The 16,393-nt window shown below is 55.7% G+C and overlaps 8 protein-coding genes across 8 annotated transcripts; 4 read left to right on the top strand and 4 right to left on the bottom strand.

Annotated features, from left to right (window-relative positions):
• Positions 1–256: 256 nt before the first annotated feature.
• On the top strand, positions 257–2,123 carry G647_08595 (uncharacterized protein; the record flags this gene model as incomplete). Its single annotated transcript, XM_008732904.1, has 2 exons — positions 257–605; positions 664–2,123. The coding sequence occupies 2 exons, from the start codon at positions 257–259 to the stop codon at positions 2,121–2,123; spliced, it is 1,809 nt and encodes a 602-aa protein (XP_008731126.1).
• A 965-nt stretch (positions 2,124–3,088) lies between these two features.
• G647_08594 (uncharacterized protein) lies at positions 3,089–3,865 on the top strand (the record flags this gene model as incomplete). The annotated part of the gene is made up of 1 exon (XM_008732903.1): positions 3,089–3,865. The coding sequence occupies one exon, from the start codon at positions 3,089–3,091 to the stop codon at positions 3,863–3,865; it is 777 nt and encodes a 258-aa protein (XP_008731125.1).
• A 415-nt stretch (positions 3,866–4,280) lies between these two features.
• Positions 4,281–5,954, bottom strand: G647_08593 (uncharacterized protein; the record flags this gene model as incomplete). The annotated part of the gene is made up of 2 exons (XM_008732902.1): positions 4,281–5,346; positions 5,902–5,954. The coding sequence occupies 2 exons, from the start codon at positions 5,952–5,954 to the stop codon at positions 4,281–4,283; spliced, it is 1,119 nt and encodes a 372-aa protein (XP_008731124.1).
• Positions 5,955–6,941: 987 nt separating this feature from the next.
• G647_08592 (uncharacterized protein) lies at positions 6,942–7,826 on the top strand (the record flags this gene model as incomplete). Its single annotated transcript, XM_008732901.1, has 2 exons — positions 6,942–7,713; positions 7,777–7,826. 2 exons carry the CDS (start codon positions 6,942–6,944, stop codon positions 7,824–7,826), a joined length of 822 nt encoding a protein of 273 aa, XP_008731123.1.
• Positions 7,827–7,891: 65 nt separating this feature from the next.
• G647_08591 (uncharacterized protein) lies at positions 7,892–8,726 on the bottom strand (the record flags this gene model as incomplete). The annotated part of the gene is made up of 2 exons (XM_008732900.1): positions 7,892–8,099; positions 8,158–8,726. The coding sequence occupies 2 exons, from the start codon at positions 8,724–8,726 to the stop codon at positions 7,892–7,894; spliced, it is 777 nt and encodes a 258-aa protein (XP_008731122.1).
• A 1,795-nt stretch (positions 8,727–10,521) lies between these two features.
• G647_08590 (uncharacterized protein) lies at positions 10,522–12,478 on the top strand (the record flags this gene model as incomplete). The annotated part of the gene is made up of 4 exons (XM_008732899.1): positions 10,522–10,624; positions 10,858–11,838; positions 11,902–11,937; positions 12,003–12,478. 4 exons carry the CDS (start codon positions 10,522–10,524, stop codon positions 12,476–12,478), a joined length of 1,596 nt encoding a protein of 531 aa, XP_008731121.1.
• A 609-nt stretch (positions 12,479–13,087) lies between these two features.
• G647_08589 (ATP-dependent RNA helicase fal1) lies at positions 13,088–14,386 on the bottom strand (the record flags this gene model as incomplete). The annotated part of the gene is made up of 3 exons (XM_008732898.1): positions 13,088–14,001; positions 14,053–14,307; positions 14,356–14,386. 3 exons carry the CDS (start codon positions 14,384–14,386, stop codon positions 13,088–13,090), a joined length of 1,200 nt encoding a protein of 399 aa, XP_008731120.1.
• A 775-nt stretch (positions 14,387–15,161) lies between these two features.
• Positions 15,162–16,004, bottom strand: G647_08588 (uncharacterized protein; the record flags this gene model as incomplete). The annotated part of the gene is made up of 1 exon (XM_008732897.1): positions 15,162–16,004. One exon carries the CDS (start codon positions 16,002–16,004, stop codon positions 15,162–15,164), a length of 843 nt encoding a protein of 280 aa, XP_008731119.1.
• Between the last annotated feature and the right edge of the window lie 389 nt (positions 16,005–16,393).

Here is a 16,393-nt window from a genome sequence, read left to right as displayed (position 1 = left end):
GGACTGTGAGGGTCGATGAGCAGCCAGCCATTGCAGCTCTTCCCCTCACTATGCGAGCATGGGTTTTCACCTCTGCACAGTGGATTGTGGAGGGTAAGCGGGCATTGGCTTCATGTCGCGCCTCGTTGTGGCATCATTCCACCACTTTCTTCTGTCCATCACGCATCTCGACATCCGTCTGGCCCCAGTGGATCACGCTGCCACCGAGAGCTCGGATGTGGATCGGCGCCGCATCCGACCTTCATGATTCGACACGATGCCGCTGTACGAAATTACCGGAAACACCCAGAGTCGCTTCGTTCAGGCCGCAGCCCTCCTTCACTTGCTCGATCCAGTGCGTGGCGAACCAAGTGCGTATGGCCTCGATCAGGACTCGAACACACTGGAACAGAATCGGGAGCGGCTTCTGAAACGGAAGTTTCTCGATTCTTTCGCCCTGATCTGCGCAAAGAAGAAAGACGGCGACACGGTGTCGGCCGCGTGTTTGGAGGAAGGCCGACCAGAGGGAACGATAGTCCGCATTGCCAGTAATCAGGGCGTCGCACAATCCACGCTTGCTGAGCTACGAGAATTAGTGGCTGTTCTGAATGGCGTTGCAGCCCGTGGTGAGTAGCACGCTTTAAGTCAACCTAGCCCGCTATTTATTGTGGCTCCCTGTTGCAGAGTACGCCGCATCCGACAAGGCCGCGGAAGTCTTGCAGCGGATCACCAGCCTCGATGCTGTCAGAATACGGTCCTATCTGAAAGACATTCGCAGCGTGGGTGACGATGTGAGGGACATCGTCGACGTCTCCAGTTCGGCACCAGCGTTCCTCCAACTCGACAACGCTGGCAGCTTTCCAGAATGGATTGCGCACGTCTTCACGATCCGAGACCTCCCTCTAGAGCCTGCCTCTGAAAGTCTTGTCGACCATGTTCAGTGGGCTTTGGAGGCTCGACGAACGTACCTAGCATGTCTCAAAGCTCTTTTCCCCGACACTTTACCCCGATGGGTTTACGCCATTCTCAAGCTTGGACGGTATGCGATTGCCTCTATGGCATTACTCCATTTTGCATCCGACTTCCCGGCTCTCTTCAATCCCATGCTTGTAGAGCCGGCAATCGCCCCTCCGAGAACCCAATTCACAGGCATGGAAGAGATGCCCTTGACGAGCGTGCTTCGAAGAATTGCCAGCGGTCCAGAAGTGACCCACTATATCTCACGCCTCGCGCAGGTCTGGCAGGTACAGGACCCAGAAGCCCATTTTCGAAATGTTTGCACTTTAAACCTTCCTGTTCATGCTGAAATGCAGCTCCTCAATTTCTACGACCACAACCCCAAGAGGAAACCGTCCTTCCGCTTCATCGGGGTCAGCAAGAAATCCTGTTTTCTGTGCCATTGGTTTCTCACGAGGCATCCGCAATCATTCAACATTGCGGCTTGCCACCAGAAGCTTTATCTCACCTGGAGACCTCCACCCGCAGCCGACGCCGTCATCTATAGACGATACAAGGCCATTGTAACCGACTTGGCCAAAGCCATGGAGTTGACGGCGAAACAGGAACTGCAAAATCGTCTCGGTCTCCGACGCCCTGTTCCCCCGGATTCAACTGCTGGTGTGTCAGTCTCAGGTCTGATGGATCTCAACAACAGATCACATGACGCACCCGCAATCTCGGAGATGGTCACTACGTCGGCAAAGTCTGTCGTGCGGGAGGTAGCACCTACAACATCGTCACTGCGGCCGATCCCGGTGGTGGACACTTCATCCCGAGATGAAGAATTGTCCTGGCGTCCTTGGAACAACTCTTCTGTCGGTGATTCATGCTCAACCACCGAAATGATGTTCCATGTGATGCGCTTGAACGAAACTCAGCGGCAAGACATCATCGCTCTACGTGACGTTATGGATCGACATTCCGGAGAACCATCGTGGGCCAAACTAGTCGACCTTCTCATGGACGAGGCTGGGGTTGGTTTGAGGGACGGAGACTTTCTCATGGTAAACGATCGGATCCGAGTCGGTAATGAGAGACAGCTGCTTGCTTGCCTGCAGTTCCTGCGAAACGAGAAGGTGTTGAACTCGGAAGTCTATGTCTATAACTTGAGCACACGATCACCAGGCGTGACTCAGCAAGGCTAAGGTATTCTGGACAAGTGGATCTGGACGGTAGCTATTGGTGATCCGGATATTCCTGACGATGATCACGGTGCATATCGATGGTAATAGTATTTCGCGGTGGCTGGAAGGACATTTGGCGATTCTTTAAGTCCATCTACATTTACCCACTTTTAGGCGCATATTCTATTCACGGTCGAAAAATCAGTTTCCTTGCCCGATGATTTGCGACCCTTCTACAAGGCTCGGTCTATGTTGACGAGGCTGCTCATGTCATGATTTTGCCCCATGGCCTATGAGGACTCTGGGGAAGAGAACAGCATGTTGAACAAGTGCCCACTGAGTGATGTCTTCTGTTTGCAAGGCTCTCTGAAGATCTGGCTGTCGCTGCCTCATCATCGTTGCCGCTTTCAGCCTCGACTAGTTGAAACCCTGGATATCAATCACGGGCCCTGGAAGCAAGTTTTCACCGGCTTTGTCGCATCCAAACGACGAAATGCCGGGGCATCTTGCGTATTGCGTGTTGCTTCCGTCTGCAATCATGGGTTTCATGGACTTTACCCATACAGTCCTCCACACAACCGCCAGGCTGGTCTCAGATGTTCCGCACCACATCCGAGATCTTCGTCGCATCCTGAAACCAACAAGGAACAAAGGTTCAATGTCCTCCTGCCTTTGCTTGAACCCTGAAACACTTCCAGCTGCCGGTGTGATCCGGTATCAAGCCTTGATGCGGGCTCCCTGACGTTGTTTGTTTTTGTTTCTTGAAAGACATGGGGCCGACCCTTCCACGCCATCCGCGAGTGGGACAAAGGGAACATCTCACGACGACCGAGAGACGGTCGAAGTTCTTGTCCAACCCGACGTTGTCGCCATGGGAAGCTTGGGGGACGAATCTTCTCGCTTTGCCTTGTTACGTGTTTGCGACAGGCCAAGGCGTTGTTTGAGATGTGGGATACAAAAAGCAAACCACCGCACTGAGGGTCAGAATGGACACCACTTGTTTTGGCTTTCCCAAAGAGACATCTGGCGACCTATGTAAAGAGACGGCACGGTATCGCATTCCCGTGGTATCGCTTGAAGACTTCCATCACACGGCGCCCGGCCCAAGCCGACCAAACTCAACTTCCACACAAGACGACATTTCCCATTTTCTCCTTGGCCAGCAATTTTCTCCTCTACCGCCATGCCGATCCCAACACCAGAGTCACCGAACGAGTGCTGGCTGTGTACCCACCAAAAACACTTCGAACGACAATTCTTGCGATGTCTGTGGTGGGGTGACACCGTATACCCGCTTCAAGGGCGTCAAGGTCCAATGGACAATCCGCACCTTCCCACCTGACATCGACTCGAAGAGCCGGTTCGGTAGCATACTCGGTGTACTGAGAACTTTGGACCACTACGAGAGAATCGCCGTCAAGATCGGCGCCGGGAAAGGGGCCGCTCTTCGGAAAGCCAAAGATGAGGGAACCGAGGCAGCCTTTGGAGATCGCCCAAGGGTTCCACCTCCGGCAGTCATTCTCATCAAGGCCCCAAGAGAAGAGATGGAAAGGAAAAATGAAAAGGAGAAGGCGGATGAAAGGGGAGAAGAGAAAGGTCCGGTAACCCGGTTCAGCTACAGGTTATGGGATGAAGAAACCCAAAAGACCGATGTGGAAACGTGCGAGTGGAAAGACGCAACACGACCAACCTTCTGGGACGAGACCAACCCGGTGAGCAGCGTCGATTTCGTTGACCCAGACCATGACGCTAACAGCGATTAGAACTGGCGGCAGAGAATCTGAGCGGAAACCGGTCATTGGATTTGATGGAGACTTCCCTCACCCTGTCCCGAGGCAATCGGTCGCCATGCCATGTTGTGTCTTGGGAAGACGTCCGTAAGCATCAAGGGGTACGGGTATCAAGTAGGCACCATGCTGGTGCTGCCTTGATAGTACTGGGATTGTTTGAGTAACAACTACCAGTCCATCTCAAGCACTTAAAGCACGACACCAGTGCCAAGCACCAGGTGCCAATCCAGCAACGGGCAGTGGCAGACACACAAGTCGCCACCTGCCCTCACAACGGGTACAACAGGGCGGTTGAGATCCTAGACATTGACACAGGCAGTTTCGGCAGGGTCTGAGGACGCACACGATGTATTTCCGTTCGAGTTGGAACATTCACTGAGATCCCTCATCATTTCGTCTCTGGCTGCGGCTCGTCTTCTCCCCTCGCCGGCGCCTCGCATGCCCATGGATCCGGTCTCTTGTACACTTCAAGAAGAGTTTTTTGTTCCTCCGATCCGGGTTCAGTGATTTTACAAGAAACTTGGCCTCCCCAATGCATCATTTTGAATATCCCGACCGCGTCATGGGTGCACTTGCAGAAAGGAGGCCTGTGCCACGTCTTGTTCTTGCCGGGGTGCTCATGATCGAATTGTGAATAGGTGCTCCTCATGCAGTCCAGGTTGTTAGCCACGCGGCGCCATGCCCGGTCACTGACTTCTGGCATGAGCTCTTCCCAGATCGGCTTGAACAACTCGTCGATGGAGTCATCGCCCAGTCGTTCCATGGCCAGCCGCTCCATCCACCAGGGATAATATCCCGCGCGTTCCCAGTCGATGATACCTTGAATTTTGCCATCCTTGACAATGATATTGGTGAGATTGAGATCTGCATGGGTGAGGACGAATGGGCTGCAAGTGGGGAATCCGTCTTTGAGTTCTTGGAATTCCTGTTCGATGAAAGCCTGGTCCGCGGTGTCATAATCCCGTGCCAGGCCCATCCGAAGGTCGGCGCCAATGCCGTCTAGCCATTCGTCAACGTTATATGGAATCTTGAAACAGGTCCCGGGACCGCTCGTCAAACATGTGGCGATGATGAAATCGTCGAGTTGGCTGCCATCAACCTTGTGCGGCCTGGGTGCTGTAAACCGCCGCAATTTCCGTAGAATCTCAGCCAGTTGGCGGCTATAACTGGCTTTCTCTTCCGGGGAGGCCTCGGCCCAGGTGTCGCGGAGTGAATCGCCCAGCACCCGCGACTCCAAGGTGAAATAGATTGGATCTGTCGGCTGGCTTAAGCTCCGGACTTCCTTGGGGATGGGAATGTCCAAGTCTGGTTGCTGGTGGAGAAACTTCAGAGTGATGTAGTTATTACCGAGGAAGCGATCGTTTGGCTGGTCCCGGAGAATCCAACGCGTTCCAATCGTCCAGGCCCCCTGGTTCTTGGTCGAGTGGATAATTCTAACCCGGGATCCATAAGAACTAAGCCCTTCATTGACCGTATTCCAACCGCAGCACCAGCAGAGCTCCCTCGCAGGTTCCTCAGCCCGTAGCCAATACAGTTGCCCCGGTCGGTGTACCTCAGATTCAGATGCTCATATTTTTTTTGGAGGGGTCGGTGTAGTCCAAGTCGTCAGCGGCGAGATTCTCGGTGTTGCCGCTGATCGTTGTGAAGAGAATGCACGGAGTTGTGGTGATTCAGTGCCGTACGCTGAGTACTATGTAATGTCGTGTCTCGAGAACTGCATCGAGGTTGAATGGACGTGGATTGGTACCTTTAATGACGGCGGTCGGAAACAAAGACGGAGAAGTCAAGTCTGCAAACGGCGCGAGGAGATCAGGATCAAAGACAGCAGACGAGGCCATAAACAGCGGGCGTCGACAAGGAACAAAGACCGAAGTCTCCGGAAACCGCGATAGTAACGCAAACAGCAGTCGGTACTTGCAGACCAGGACCACAGACAGCAGTCTCCACGCACGGCCATTGCGACAAGGATAGTGCTTTGCAGCCGTCGTCCGGCGGGAAACGTTACAGACTTGATGTTACCGTTGTCCAAGATACTAATCCCGTCTGCCAATTGACGGAGCATTGTGCGCGTGCGAACAAGGATTCTCGAGTCTCCGAATGCGGACAGCTGCGTGTCTCGGTGCCATTCGAGACGGTGTACTCTGTGAGGAGTTAGTGTGCCTGCTGTGCCCATCGTCTGTGATAGTGAGACCGGTTTGATCACATTCCAACGTAGGGAGTTTCTAGGGAGATATGTCTGGAATGTGACCGTCAGGTGAGGCGAGGGTGAGACGAGAGTGAGAGGTGAATCAGCGCCGAACCCGATACGTCAGCATGTGGGTCGCGTATTTATTCCGACGATTCTCATTCCGGCGACCGCAGCCAAATCACACTGGCCACGTGACCGTCCTGACTCGGTTCACTGCCGGCGTGAGAACGATGCAGTCAGCACAGCTTGACTTCTTGCTGGAAGATGGCTGACAGCGCCTGCCATTCCTGAACACGTAACCTACTACGCATCGCGTCACTGGAGCCGCAGTCGCACATGTCCTCCAGACAGCGTGAGGTGAGAGTCTACACGCCGCTTAACACAATGGTGATCAGGCTGACGATGCGATACAGCCGAGATCACGTCTGGCCCAACCACTGAGCTTCCGTTTGCCGGCCGGTCGCGTGCTCAAACAGACGTCAGAGCGCCGCCAAGGCAGTCTAGCCAAATCTCTCGCACGCGCGCCGTCGTCGAGGTCGGGAATGGTACACTTTGGGTAATGGTCAGGCGTCCTCGCTACGGAGCCACCTCTGTAGCGACGTCGTCGTGGACTCTTTCCATTCGCAAGATGCCGCTGATATATGGCGAGCACACAACCCTCGAGCCATGGAACTGAAAGACTGCGACGACAAGACACTGCAGTCGACTTACAGGGGCCATCATCACACCGATCGGTCTAGGGCAACCCAAGGCGAAGCTCATTCTCGCTATATGGGCCGTGTCGATTCTCCCTAGGTATATTAACTCAAGCCGGAACCCACGGCGCACAGTTTGACAAGCAATCGTGCAACCACGTCGGAAATGGCCCCTGCTACCATTCCTGCACCCCTCGACGGCAAGGTGGCTCTTGTCACAGGAGGTTCTCGAGGCATTGGCCGCGGCATCGCAGTCCACTTCGCGACCAAAGGCCTCGCCAAGATTGCAATCACCTACGCCGCGAACGCCGCTGCCGCAGACGAGACCCTCGCAGAAGTCCGCCGTATCAACCCGAACATCAAAGCCACGGCCATCAAGGCGGATGTCTTGTCGCCCACTTTCGCCCAAGACGTGGTGTCCCAAGCCTTGACCGGTCTTGCAACCCAAACCATCGATATTGTCGTCAATAATGCCCCCTACGTCAACACCGAAGAAGCCCTCCCAATAGTATCCATGACCAAAACTGTCTTTGATAATCTCCTGACCGGCAACGCCTGGGCACCCGTGCAACTCTTCCTCGCTGCTTTGCCACACATGCCGCGGGGCGGCCGTGTCATTATGATCAGCAGTACGGCTTCAAAACAAGCCAGCCCGGACCCGGTGGTCTGCTACGGTGTCTCCAAAGCTGCGCTCGACAGCTTCACCCGCAGTCTCGCCCTGATCTTCTCTGCGAAACATGGGATCACGATCAATTCGGTGTCTGTGGGTCCTACGCTGACAGATCTCGTCAGAATCCCAATGGAGGCGGGCGTGTTGCCCAAAGAGTTGATTGACATGCTTGTCAGCAGGAATACTGCAGACCATAGACTCGGCGAAGTGGAGGACATTGCAGGGATTGTGGGCTTCTTGGCGAGTGAGGAGAGTAGGTGGATCAATGGTGAGTTAGCCGTGACGTGACACATGATTTCCCGATCTTACGAACGTGCTAACGACGAGGCAGGGAACAATATACCTGCGAATGGAGGGTCTATGCTGGAGATCCAGGGGTGAAGGGGAACACACGAAGACAGCACCGGGAGACGAGAACATATCCATACATGCCGCTAGTTAGGTACTTAGCAGGCAACACCTCCGTCTGCCGAGAAGGTTGCGCCTGTGGTGTAGCTTGAATCATCGCTGAGCACGAAACAAATCGTCTTGGCCATGTCGTCGGCCGTGCCCAGCCGTTGTAAAGGTAAGGTTTTGTACGTGTTGGTCACGGGCCGGTCGGTCGCATCGCCGTCGTTCAACAACCTGGACAACATGGGGGTCTCGATCGGGCCACTACAGCGGCGTCAGTTGGTCTTTCGCCGCTTCTGCCAGCGACAAGCTTGATACTTACGGCGCGAGCGCGTTCACCCTGATCCCCCGTTCGCCCACCTCCTTGGCGGCCGTGCGGCTTAACCCGACCACGCCGTGCTTGCTCGTACTGTAGGCCCCAATGCCCGGCCGGCCCATGACGCCGGCCAGACTGGCCACGTTCAAGACGCTGGCGCCCCGTTCCATGACCCGGAGCTGTGCCCTCAAACAGTAAAACACGCCGGTCAGGTTGATGCGCATGATGTAATCCCAGTGCTCGTTGCTGATGTCGACGAGGTTCCGGAAGACTTTGCCGCCCGGCGGGCCCTCGACGCCCGCAATGTTGGCCGCCCCGTCCAGCCGGCCGAAATCCTTGACCGTGGCCGCGATCCAGGCGTCGACCTGCGCCGAGTCGGACACGTCGAGGCGCGTGCCCGTGACCTTGGTGCCCTTGGCCTTGAGCTCGTCGACGACCTTGGCGAGGGCCCCCTCGTTGATGTCGGACAGGGCCAGCCCGGATGCGCCTCGCGCCGCGGCGAGACGGGCGGTGGCGGCGCCGATCCCTGACGCGGCGCCAGTGATGGCAATGACTTTGTCTTGAAGTTGCGCCATGTTTTACTGTCTGTAGTTATGTAAGCTACTGCGGGCGGGGCTGGCTGATCAGGTCAGGTCAGATCAGATCAGGTGTGGGTGGGTGCTTTCTTCCTCGTCTCGTAAGGGTCAAGCACAATCTTTCGGCGCGCCTGGTATCTCAAAGGACAATCTGCCACACCCCGAACCCCGGACCCATGCCGCCTCGTCTTCGTCTTATATAGGTACTAGCAGGCTGACGGCACTCCGTATGCTGCTGACTGGCCGAAGTACCCGGTAAGCCGTAGTGAGGGGTTCCGAGGCAACACGGCCGGCCCGATTTGGGAAGCGCGGGGATTTGATAGAACGTCTCGATTTCTCCGCACGGCGTGTATGTAATGCTCTGTTGGTTTTTCAGATTGGATGTACAGAGTACAGAGGACTAGATGAGGAAGGTCAGCAGTATGAATGCCTCCAGTAGCATCGTCTAACACGGCACGTCACAGCCAACACGTCACAGCCAGCGCCGAGTCCAAGTAGGTGACAAGTACAAGAACAATGGTGGGTGAGAAGCTCAGACCAGACGGACTGCTCGTTTGCACCATCTTCCCCGTCTGTCCCGTAGGAGCTCAGCATCTATGTACGGAGTACTTGTAAAGCACAGATCCCAGGGACGCGACCGACGCGACGGCGCGACAACAGAAGTACGGGTAACTACTACGTTCCCTGGTACTTGTCCTCGTACTCGTAGTTGAGCAAGCAAAGCCCATCCCAGCGGCGGCATTTCCGTGGAGTTGTCAAGATTGTGAAATTGTATTTCTCTTCCCGCCGGGATAGCATCGAGATGGAGGACCGTGGTGAAAGTTACTGCTAAGTAAATGGACTTGCGCAGTCGAAGCCTGGATTGATTGCCTTTTTGTGCGTGTGCGTGTGCGTGTGCGTGTGCGTGTGCGAGCGTGCATGAGAGGACGATTCGCACAAGTTTAGGTTCGAGTCGAGCTCAAGCCCGAGTCCAAGGTACACAGTCACGCAGTCAGCCAGGACGAGTGAACGTCCGATTTGTGGTGGGACGTCCCAAACTTGCGGCCAAGCATCAACCATTGACCAAGCTGATCGGCGGCGGGCCCTTCGACGCCACGCCACGGAAGCGCCTGAACCTGTGGGGGAGGGACAGGGAAATACCCCAAGTATTGATGGCGGAGGTGTTTCGTTCCGGGGAAAGGTCGTTGACGAGGACAGTACCAGCAAGTGACTCGCCCCTTGTTGTGGGGGTGGCCTTGTCAAAGTACGGAGTATACGAGGACCTATCTGGAGATATACGAGAGAGACAGGTTTCCAAGGGGCCAAGCTATAAGCTATGAGCTATAAGATGTCGGATATAAGACATGCCCTCGAAGCCGTCGGACATGAAACAGACTCATGTAGCTTTTGCGGATGCAGTGCGAATGTAGGACATCCACTCACTCAATCACTCAATCACTACTCACACACCGCACACCACATACGTCTCACACTCTGATCTCACACTCTGATCTGATCCTGTCAGAAGTGTCACTGGTGAGAAGGAACACTCCCTGCCCTACATCCATCCATCCATCCGTATATACGGTTCCGTATTACCCGAAGCGCCCCCTGATTGACAACATGTAAAGGACCAGACGACCCCTCTGTACTCCCTAAGGTACCTAAGGTAAGTGCGTACAACTATATACAGTCCGTCAACCCAACAGCAGCGCCCTCAGCAGCGCGGCTACCAGCGACGCCGTCCCAACGACCAGGATCACGCCGACTCAGCGCATTCACTTTCCTACATCGATACCTGTACGGTCTACTCACCATGGCCGTCGGTATTGTCCTGCCTGGCATCGCTGGCTTGGTCGTGGCGTTCCTGCTATATGCCTTTCTCTTCATCGGACGGCGAGAGAAGGGCCTCCCACCAGGTACGTACATCCAGTACATACGCAGCCGAGACGGGACGGGACGAGACGAGACGAGACGTTGGTGCCAACGGCACAGCTGTCACGCAAGCAGCAGTGTGGCGGGTGGCAACAGCGACTCGTTCCGGGTTCATTTTCACCTTCGACTCGATCGTTGAACTTCTCTCCCACTTCCACTCCACTCCGTCGTGACTACTCCTCCCTCCGGCCGTACTGACTCTACTTTCGTGTCACAGGCCCCCCTACCGCGCCCATCATCGGCAATCTTCACCAGATCCCGACCAAAGGATCATACCTGACCTTCACACAGTGGGCGCGCCAGTACGGCGGCATCTTCTCGCTCAAGCTCGGGCCCGGCACGGCCATCGTGCTCACGTCGCGCACGCACATCAAACAGCTCATCGACAAGAAGTCGACCATGTACTCGGACCGGCCGCACAGCTACGTGTCGCACAACCTGATCACGGGCGGCGACCACGTGCTGATCGCGCACTACGGCAAGACGTGGCAGAAGTACCGCAAGACCATCCACCAGCACTTTATGGAGTCGATCGTCACGCGGGACCATCTCCCCCTCCAACACGCCGAGGCCGCCCAGCTGCTGCACGACATGCTGACCCGGCCGGACCAGCACATGGACCACCCGAAGCGGTACACCAACAGCATCGCGTGCGCCACCGTCTGGGGCGTGCGCTCGCCCACGGTCGACACCCCGCACATGCGCCGCCTGTACGAGCTGATGGAGGACTGGTCCGTGGTCATGGAGCCCGGGAACACGCCGCCCGTGGACATCTTCCCCTTCTTGCACTACGTGCCGGAGAGCGTGTTTGGGAATTGGCGCAGCAGGGCCAGGCATGTGGGCGACGCCATGAACGCCTTGTACAACGATATGCTGGCCGGGCTGGAGAAGCGGAGGGAGGCCGTGGGGAGTAAGTTCTCGTTCATGGACCGGGTGCTGGATCAGAAGGAAAAGCTCGAGCTGAGCAGGCACCAGCTGTACTTCCTGGGCGGGACCATGATGGAGGGCGCGAGCGACACCAGCTCCAGTATCATCATTGCCGCGATCCAGGCCTTCACCAAGTGGCCCGACGTGATGCGAAAGGCGCAAAAGGAGATTGACTCGGTCATGGGCGAGGATCGGTCGCCTGTGTGGTCCGACTACGCGCAGCTGCCCTACGTGGCCGCGACGGTGAAAGAAGCCATGCGCTGGAGACCAGGTAAGATGTCCCGCTCTCAAAGACGTTTTGCGACAATGCCGCTTATACTGACCATTGTTGTAGTAGCGCCACTGGGCTTCCCACATGCTGTCGACCAAGGTAAGTCGAGCTCGGCACGTCTCGTGTCCAAGTTGGCCAGCAATCTGACAATGTGGCACGCACAGATGACTGGATCGATGGGTACAAGATCCCCAAGGGTTCTGTAATCTTCATCAACACATGGGGACTCCACCACGATGAGCAGCGCTTCCCAAACCCCGATACATTCGATCCCGACCACTACAAGGGTGTCACGGCATTAGCATCAGAACTCGCTCAATCTGTCAACCCCGACGACAGAGACCACTATGGGTATGGCTCAGGCCGACGCCTGTGTCCTGGAATTCATCTAGCCGAGAGAAACCTATTCCTCGGCATCTCCAAGCTGCTGTGGGCATTCAACTTTGCGCCGGGCAAAGATGAGGATGGGAATACCATCATGCCCGACACGAATCCGACGACGGGCTACAGTGAAGGATTTCTGGTGTGTGCGAAGCCTTACGCCCTGGAAGTCAAAGTGAGATCCGAGAAGAGGCGGGAGACCATTCTCAAGGAATTTGAGGCTGCCAAGAGGGATGTCTTCTCGGCCTTTGATGGCTAAGGGTCAGTTGAGCGGGCGGAAATGCCAAACTGCACAGTGGTGAGGGATAATGGCAAAAATACCTGAGCATCCGAATAACTTTCGAAGGCGAGGACAGTTCCGAGCGACCGACAGACGCGGGAACGAAAAGCGTAATGCACATTCTGCAAATAGCGTCAGTCAATGCTATACACGAGCAGAAAATGCCGTCTCCAACCTTTTTGGCTACAGCCCATTTCCATCCTCAAGAAGCTACGAGGCCCTTTAAGCCGGTCTGAACGAGGTAATTTTAGTATTTCGCTTCTTCACCCCGGCGTGATCTGCATTCGCCGTAGGCGAACAGCGGCCGATTAGAACCTGAACTGGAGCATCCGTTTCAGAGGAAACGCCGCAATATTCCTTGGAGACGATTTCTTTTGCCGAGCTCGCGCGATATACAATTGGACTGCTATCCATCGACGTCAAGGCCTGTGATGTAGGTGAAGGCCTAGGCAGCAGGTCTGTCGGATGTAATGCAAAGCATTGTCGATCAAAGAGGAAAGGACTTCAGTGGCTGCAGTAAATCTGCACAAATCCGGTGCCGCCTGATAGTTCGTTTTATGTGGCACTTTACGCCAATCGACAAGCGTCCTAAGTCAACAGATCGGCCACATTCATGGGCATTTCGTCAATCTGGGTCGAGTAGTAGAGTTCGATGTCACGCAGGATACGGACGTCCTCGCTGGTGACGAAGTTGATGGCCACGCCCTTCCGACCAAATCTTCCACTGCGTCCGATTCTGTGGATATAGTTCTCTCGGTTGCTAGGTAGGTCGTAATTGATGACGAGGCTCACTTGCTGGACGTCGATCCCGCGCGCCCAGACATCTGTGCTGATGAGAACGCGGCTGTTGCCCTGCCTGAAATCGGACATGATGCTATCTCGCTCCTTTTGCGGCATCTCTCCGTGCATGCTGCTGACTGTGAAATTCGCCTCGCGCATCTTGTCCGTAAGCCAGTCGACCTTGCGGCGCGTGTTGCAGAAGATGACGGCCTGGGTAATGGTGAGGGTGTCGTAAAGGTCACACAAGGTGTCGAACTTCCATTCCTCCTTTTCCACAGCGATGAAATACTGCTTGAGGCCTTCGAGAGTGAGTTCATCACGCTTGACCAGGATGCGGACAGGGTCGGTCATGAACTTGGTGGTCATGTCGAGCACGTCGTAAGGAAGGGTGGCGGAGACGACGACGACTTGAGTCGCCGGAGGGAGATATCGGTAGACGTCGTAGATCTGCTCTCTGAAACCGCGGTTGAGGAGTTCATCTGCTTCGTCGAGAACCAGCATCTTGATGTGTCGCGTGCGCAGATTTCGTCTTCTGATCATGTCCGCGACTCGGCCCGGGGTACCTGACACGACGTGTTGGCCGTAGTCGAGTTTTCTGATGTCTTCGCCGACGTTTGTGCCTCCAATGCAGGCATGACACTGTACATTCATGTAATCGCCGAGAGCCATGATGACGCTCTGGATCTGGGTCGCGAGTTCGCGAGTTGGGGACAGAACGAGAGCTAGACTCCTGTGAGTGAAGATCCCAAACCGGATTATTCTCTCTCACTCACCTTGGGTCTCTCGAACCGAGGTCTCGATGATCTGCAGAATACTGATCGAGAAGGTGGCAGTCTTGCCTGTGCCCGATTGCGCCTGTGCGATGGTGTCTCTTCCCTTGCAGATCTGCACAATGGCTCGTGACTGTACAGCAGAGGGCGATTCGTAGCCGTAAGCGTAGATGCCGCGGAGGAGATTTTCCTTGAGGTGCATGTCCTCGAAGGTCGGCGCGACGGTCACCTCCTTGGAGGTCGAGAACTCCATCCGGTCTGTAGGCAGTGAGTGGCCGGTCCCGTATAATTCTCAGTGAGACTCACCATCTGCGGTTCTGTCAATGCCTTCTGCCATGTTGGGTCGTGCGCTATCGTGTGTAAGTGAGGTAGGTGCACTTGAGATCGGTGGTTGTGAAAGTTGAGTGGCGGAGAGGACTGAGACTGAGACGAGACTGAAGGCGAAATGACACAAGAACCCTTCGCGCCGTCCGAGAACGGCTAGCGTGAAGGGAGCAGGCAGGATGCTTGATTGGACGGACTAACAAGCTAGCGTCGCTACGTCCTCGGATCCACAGCCGCCTACGAATTCCTGCACACAGTACGGAGTAGATAGCCCTCACCCGTAACAACCAAAGGCGTGCGACTCCATACTCGTGATCATCAAGCCAAGCGCGGTGGACGAGCCATTGCACAGTAAGTAACTAAGTAGCACCGGGATCCTCTGGAATCCGGTTCCTGTTCCGAGGTCAATGGATTTGATGGTGGACCGGTCACGTTGCATCACTCGAGGGCTAACGTGAACGTGGAGCGTGCATGAATTGCACAGAAAGAAGTCTTTCCAAGTGTTTGTTCTGGCTATTTGTCCAAGAAGACAAAAGGACAGAAAGGAAAAAAAGGGAAAGCAAAAGAAAAGCGCTCTCAACGCTTGAGCCCCGAAGGGCGCCCGGCAACGAAGCCCCGACACACAGCCAGCACACAGCACACAGCAGACGACAGCGACAACGACACCACCGACAACCCCGGCAGAACAGGCACCACCACAGACCACCGCAGAGAACCGCCACCACGCCGCCCTCCCACCGACCGCGACTGGACGCCCTCCTCGACGAGGCCCAACACCCCCGCGGACCTCACTCTTCTTTCTCCTCACCAAGCCGGGCGCGGAGCGAGGCAATCTCCAGCTCGGCATCCCGAAGGCGTGCCTCGCTGGTGAGAGCGCGCTCTCTCCACCCGCCAGCCTGGATCTGGAAATCGATGAGCTCGATCCCCAGGCGCAAGGACTCGTCTCGAAGCGCCACGATGCCCTCTTGGACATCGTTGGCGACCTCCCTGGCCTCGACCAAGGACCGCCACAGCAAACCAACGCCCTCGTAGATGCCCTCGCTGGCTGCGAGGACCTCCGCGCGGGCGCGCATGGCTGCTGGATGGCCCCGTGAGCCGGGGAGCAGAGGGATCGCGACGTCCAGGGCGTCGACTTCCTCCAGAACCTCGCTCAAGTGAGCGAGCCCGGCGCGGAGTCGCTCCGCAACCGGGCCGTCAACTTCATCGAGGTTGATGCGCTCGGGTCCCTCCTCCTCCTCCTCTTCTTCTTCTTCTTCCTCCTCCTCTTCTGGGACCAGAGGCCGACCAACACCAACACCAACACCACTGGACGAACCACAAGAGGCACCGGAGGCACCGAAGGCACCAGGAGCCCCACCAGAGCCGCAAGCAGGGCCACCACCAGCAGAACCAGCACCCACCACGCCGCTGCTCGCGGTCGAAGTCCCAGACACAGACACGGACGGAGCCTCAGACTCAGTCTCAGTCTCATCGCCACTATCAGTCGTGGCTTCAGAATCTGATACCACGTCGCTGCTGGCAGACAGGTCGGCAGTTTCCATGGCTTCCTCGGCTTTCTCTTGCTCATCTGGCTGAACACTTGAAGTCTCAGTCGTAGATTCTGGTGCTACGGCATTGTTAGCTAGGGACATTCTTTCAAAGGAGAAATGCGCTGCTCTGAAGTGGTGGGCTTGCCTGCGGAAGGGTTTTGTGATGCCATTCTGGACTGCGGTGTCGTTGGTCGGGAGATATGAAAAAGAAAGTTAGGTGTTGATTGGTACTGTCTGAGACAGACTATTGTTCTGAAAGGGGGAGGTGTTTGTTGATTGACACCGTCTGCAACGCTCTGCAGATCTGAAAAAAGGAGGTAAGGTATTGATTGAGACGGTCTGTGACGGTCTGCAACGCCCTGAAGATGTGAAAGACGTGAGGTAAGGTATTGACTGAGACGGTCTGCGATGGATTTGACGGTCTGTAGAGACGCGAGGTAGGTGATTTGGTATGTGACTGAGCCGATCTGAGACGGTTTGGCAGTCCGTAA

Source organism: Cladophialophora carrionii, assembly GCF_000365165.1.
Source record: "Cladophialophora carrionii CBS 160.54 unplaced genomic scaffold supercont1.7, whole genome shotgun sequence".
In the NCBI taxonomy this organism is placed as follows: Eukaryota; Fungi; Ascomycota; class Eurotiomycetes; order Chaetothyriales; family Herpotrichiellaceae; genus Cladophialophora; species Cladophialophora carrionii.
Note: the sequence above shows the minus strand (reverse complement) of the source record. Positions and strands in the feature narration are given on the sequence as shown.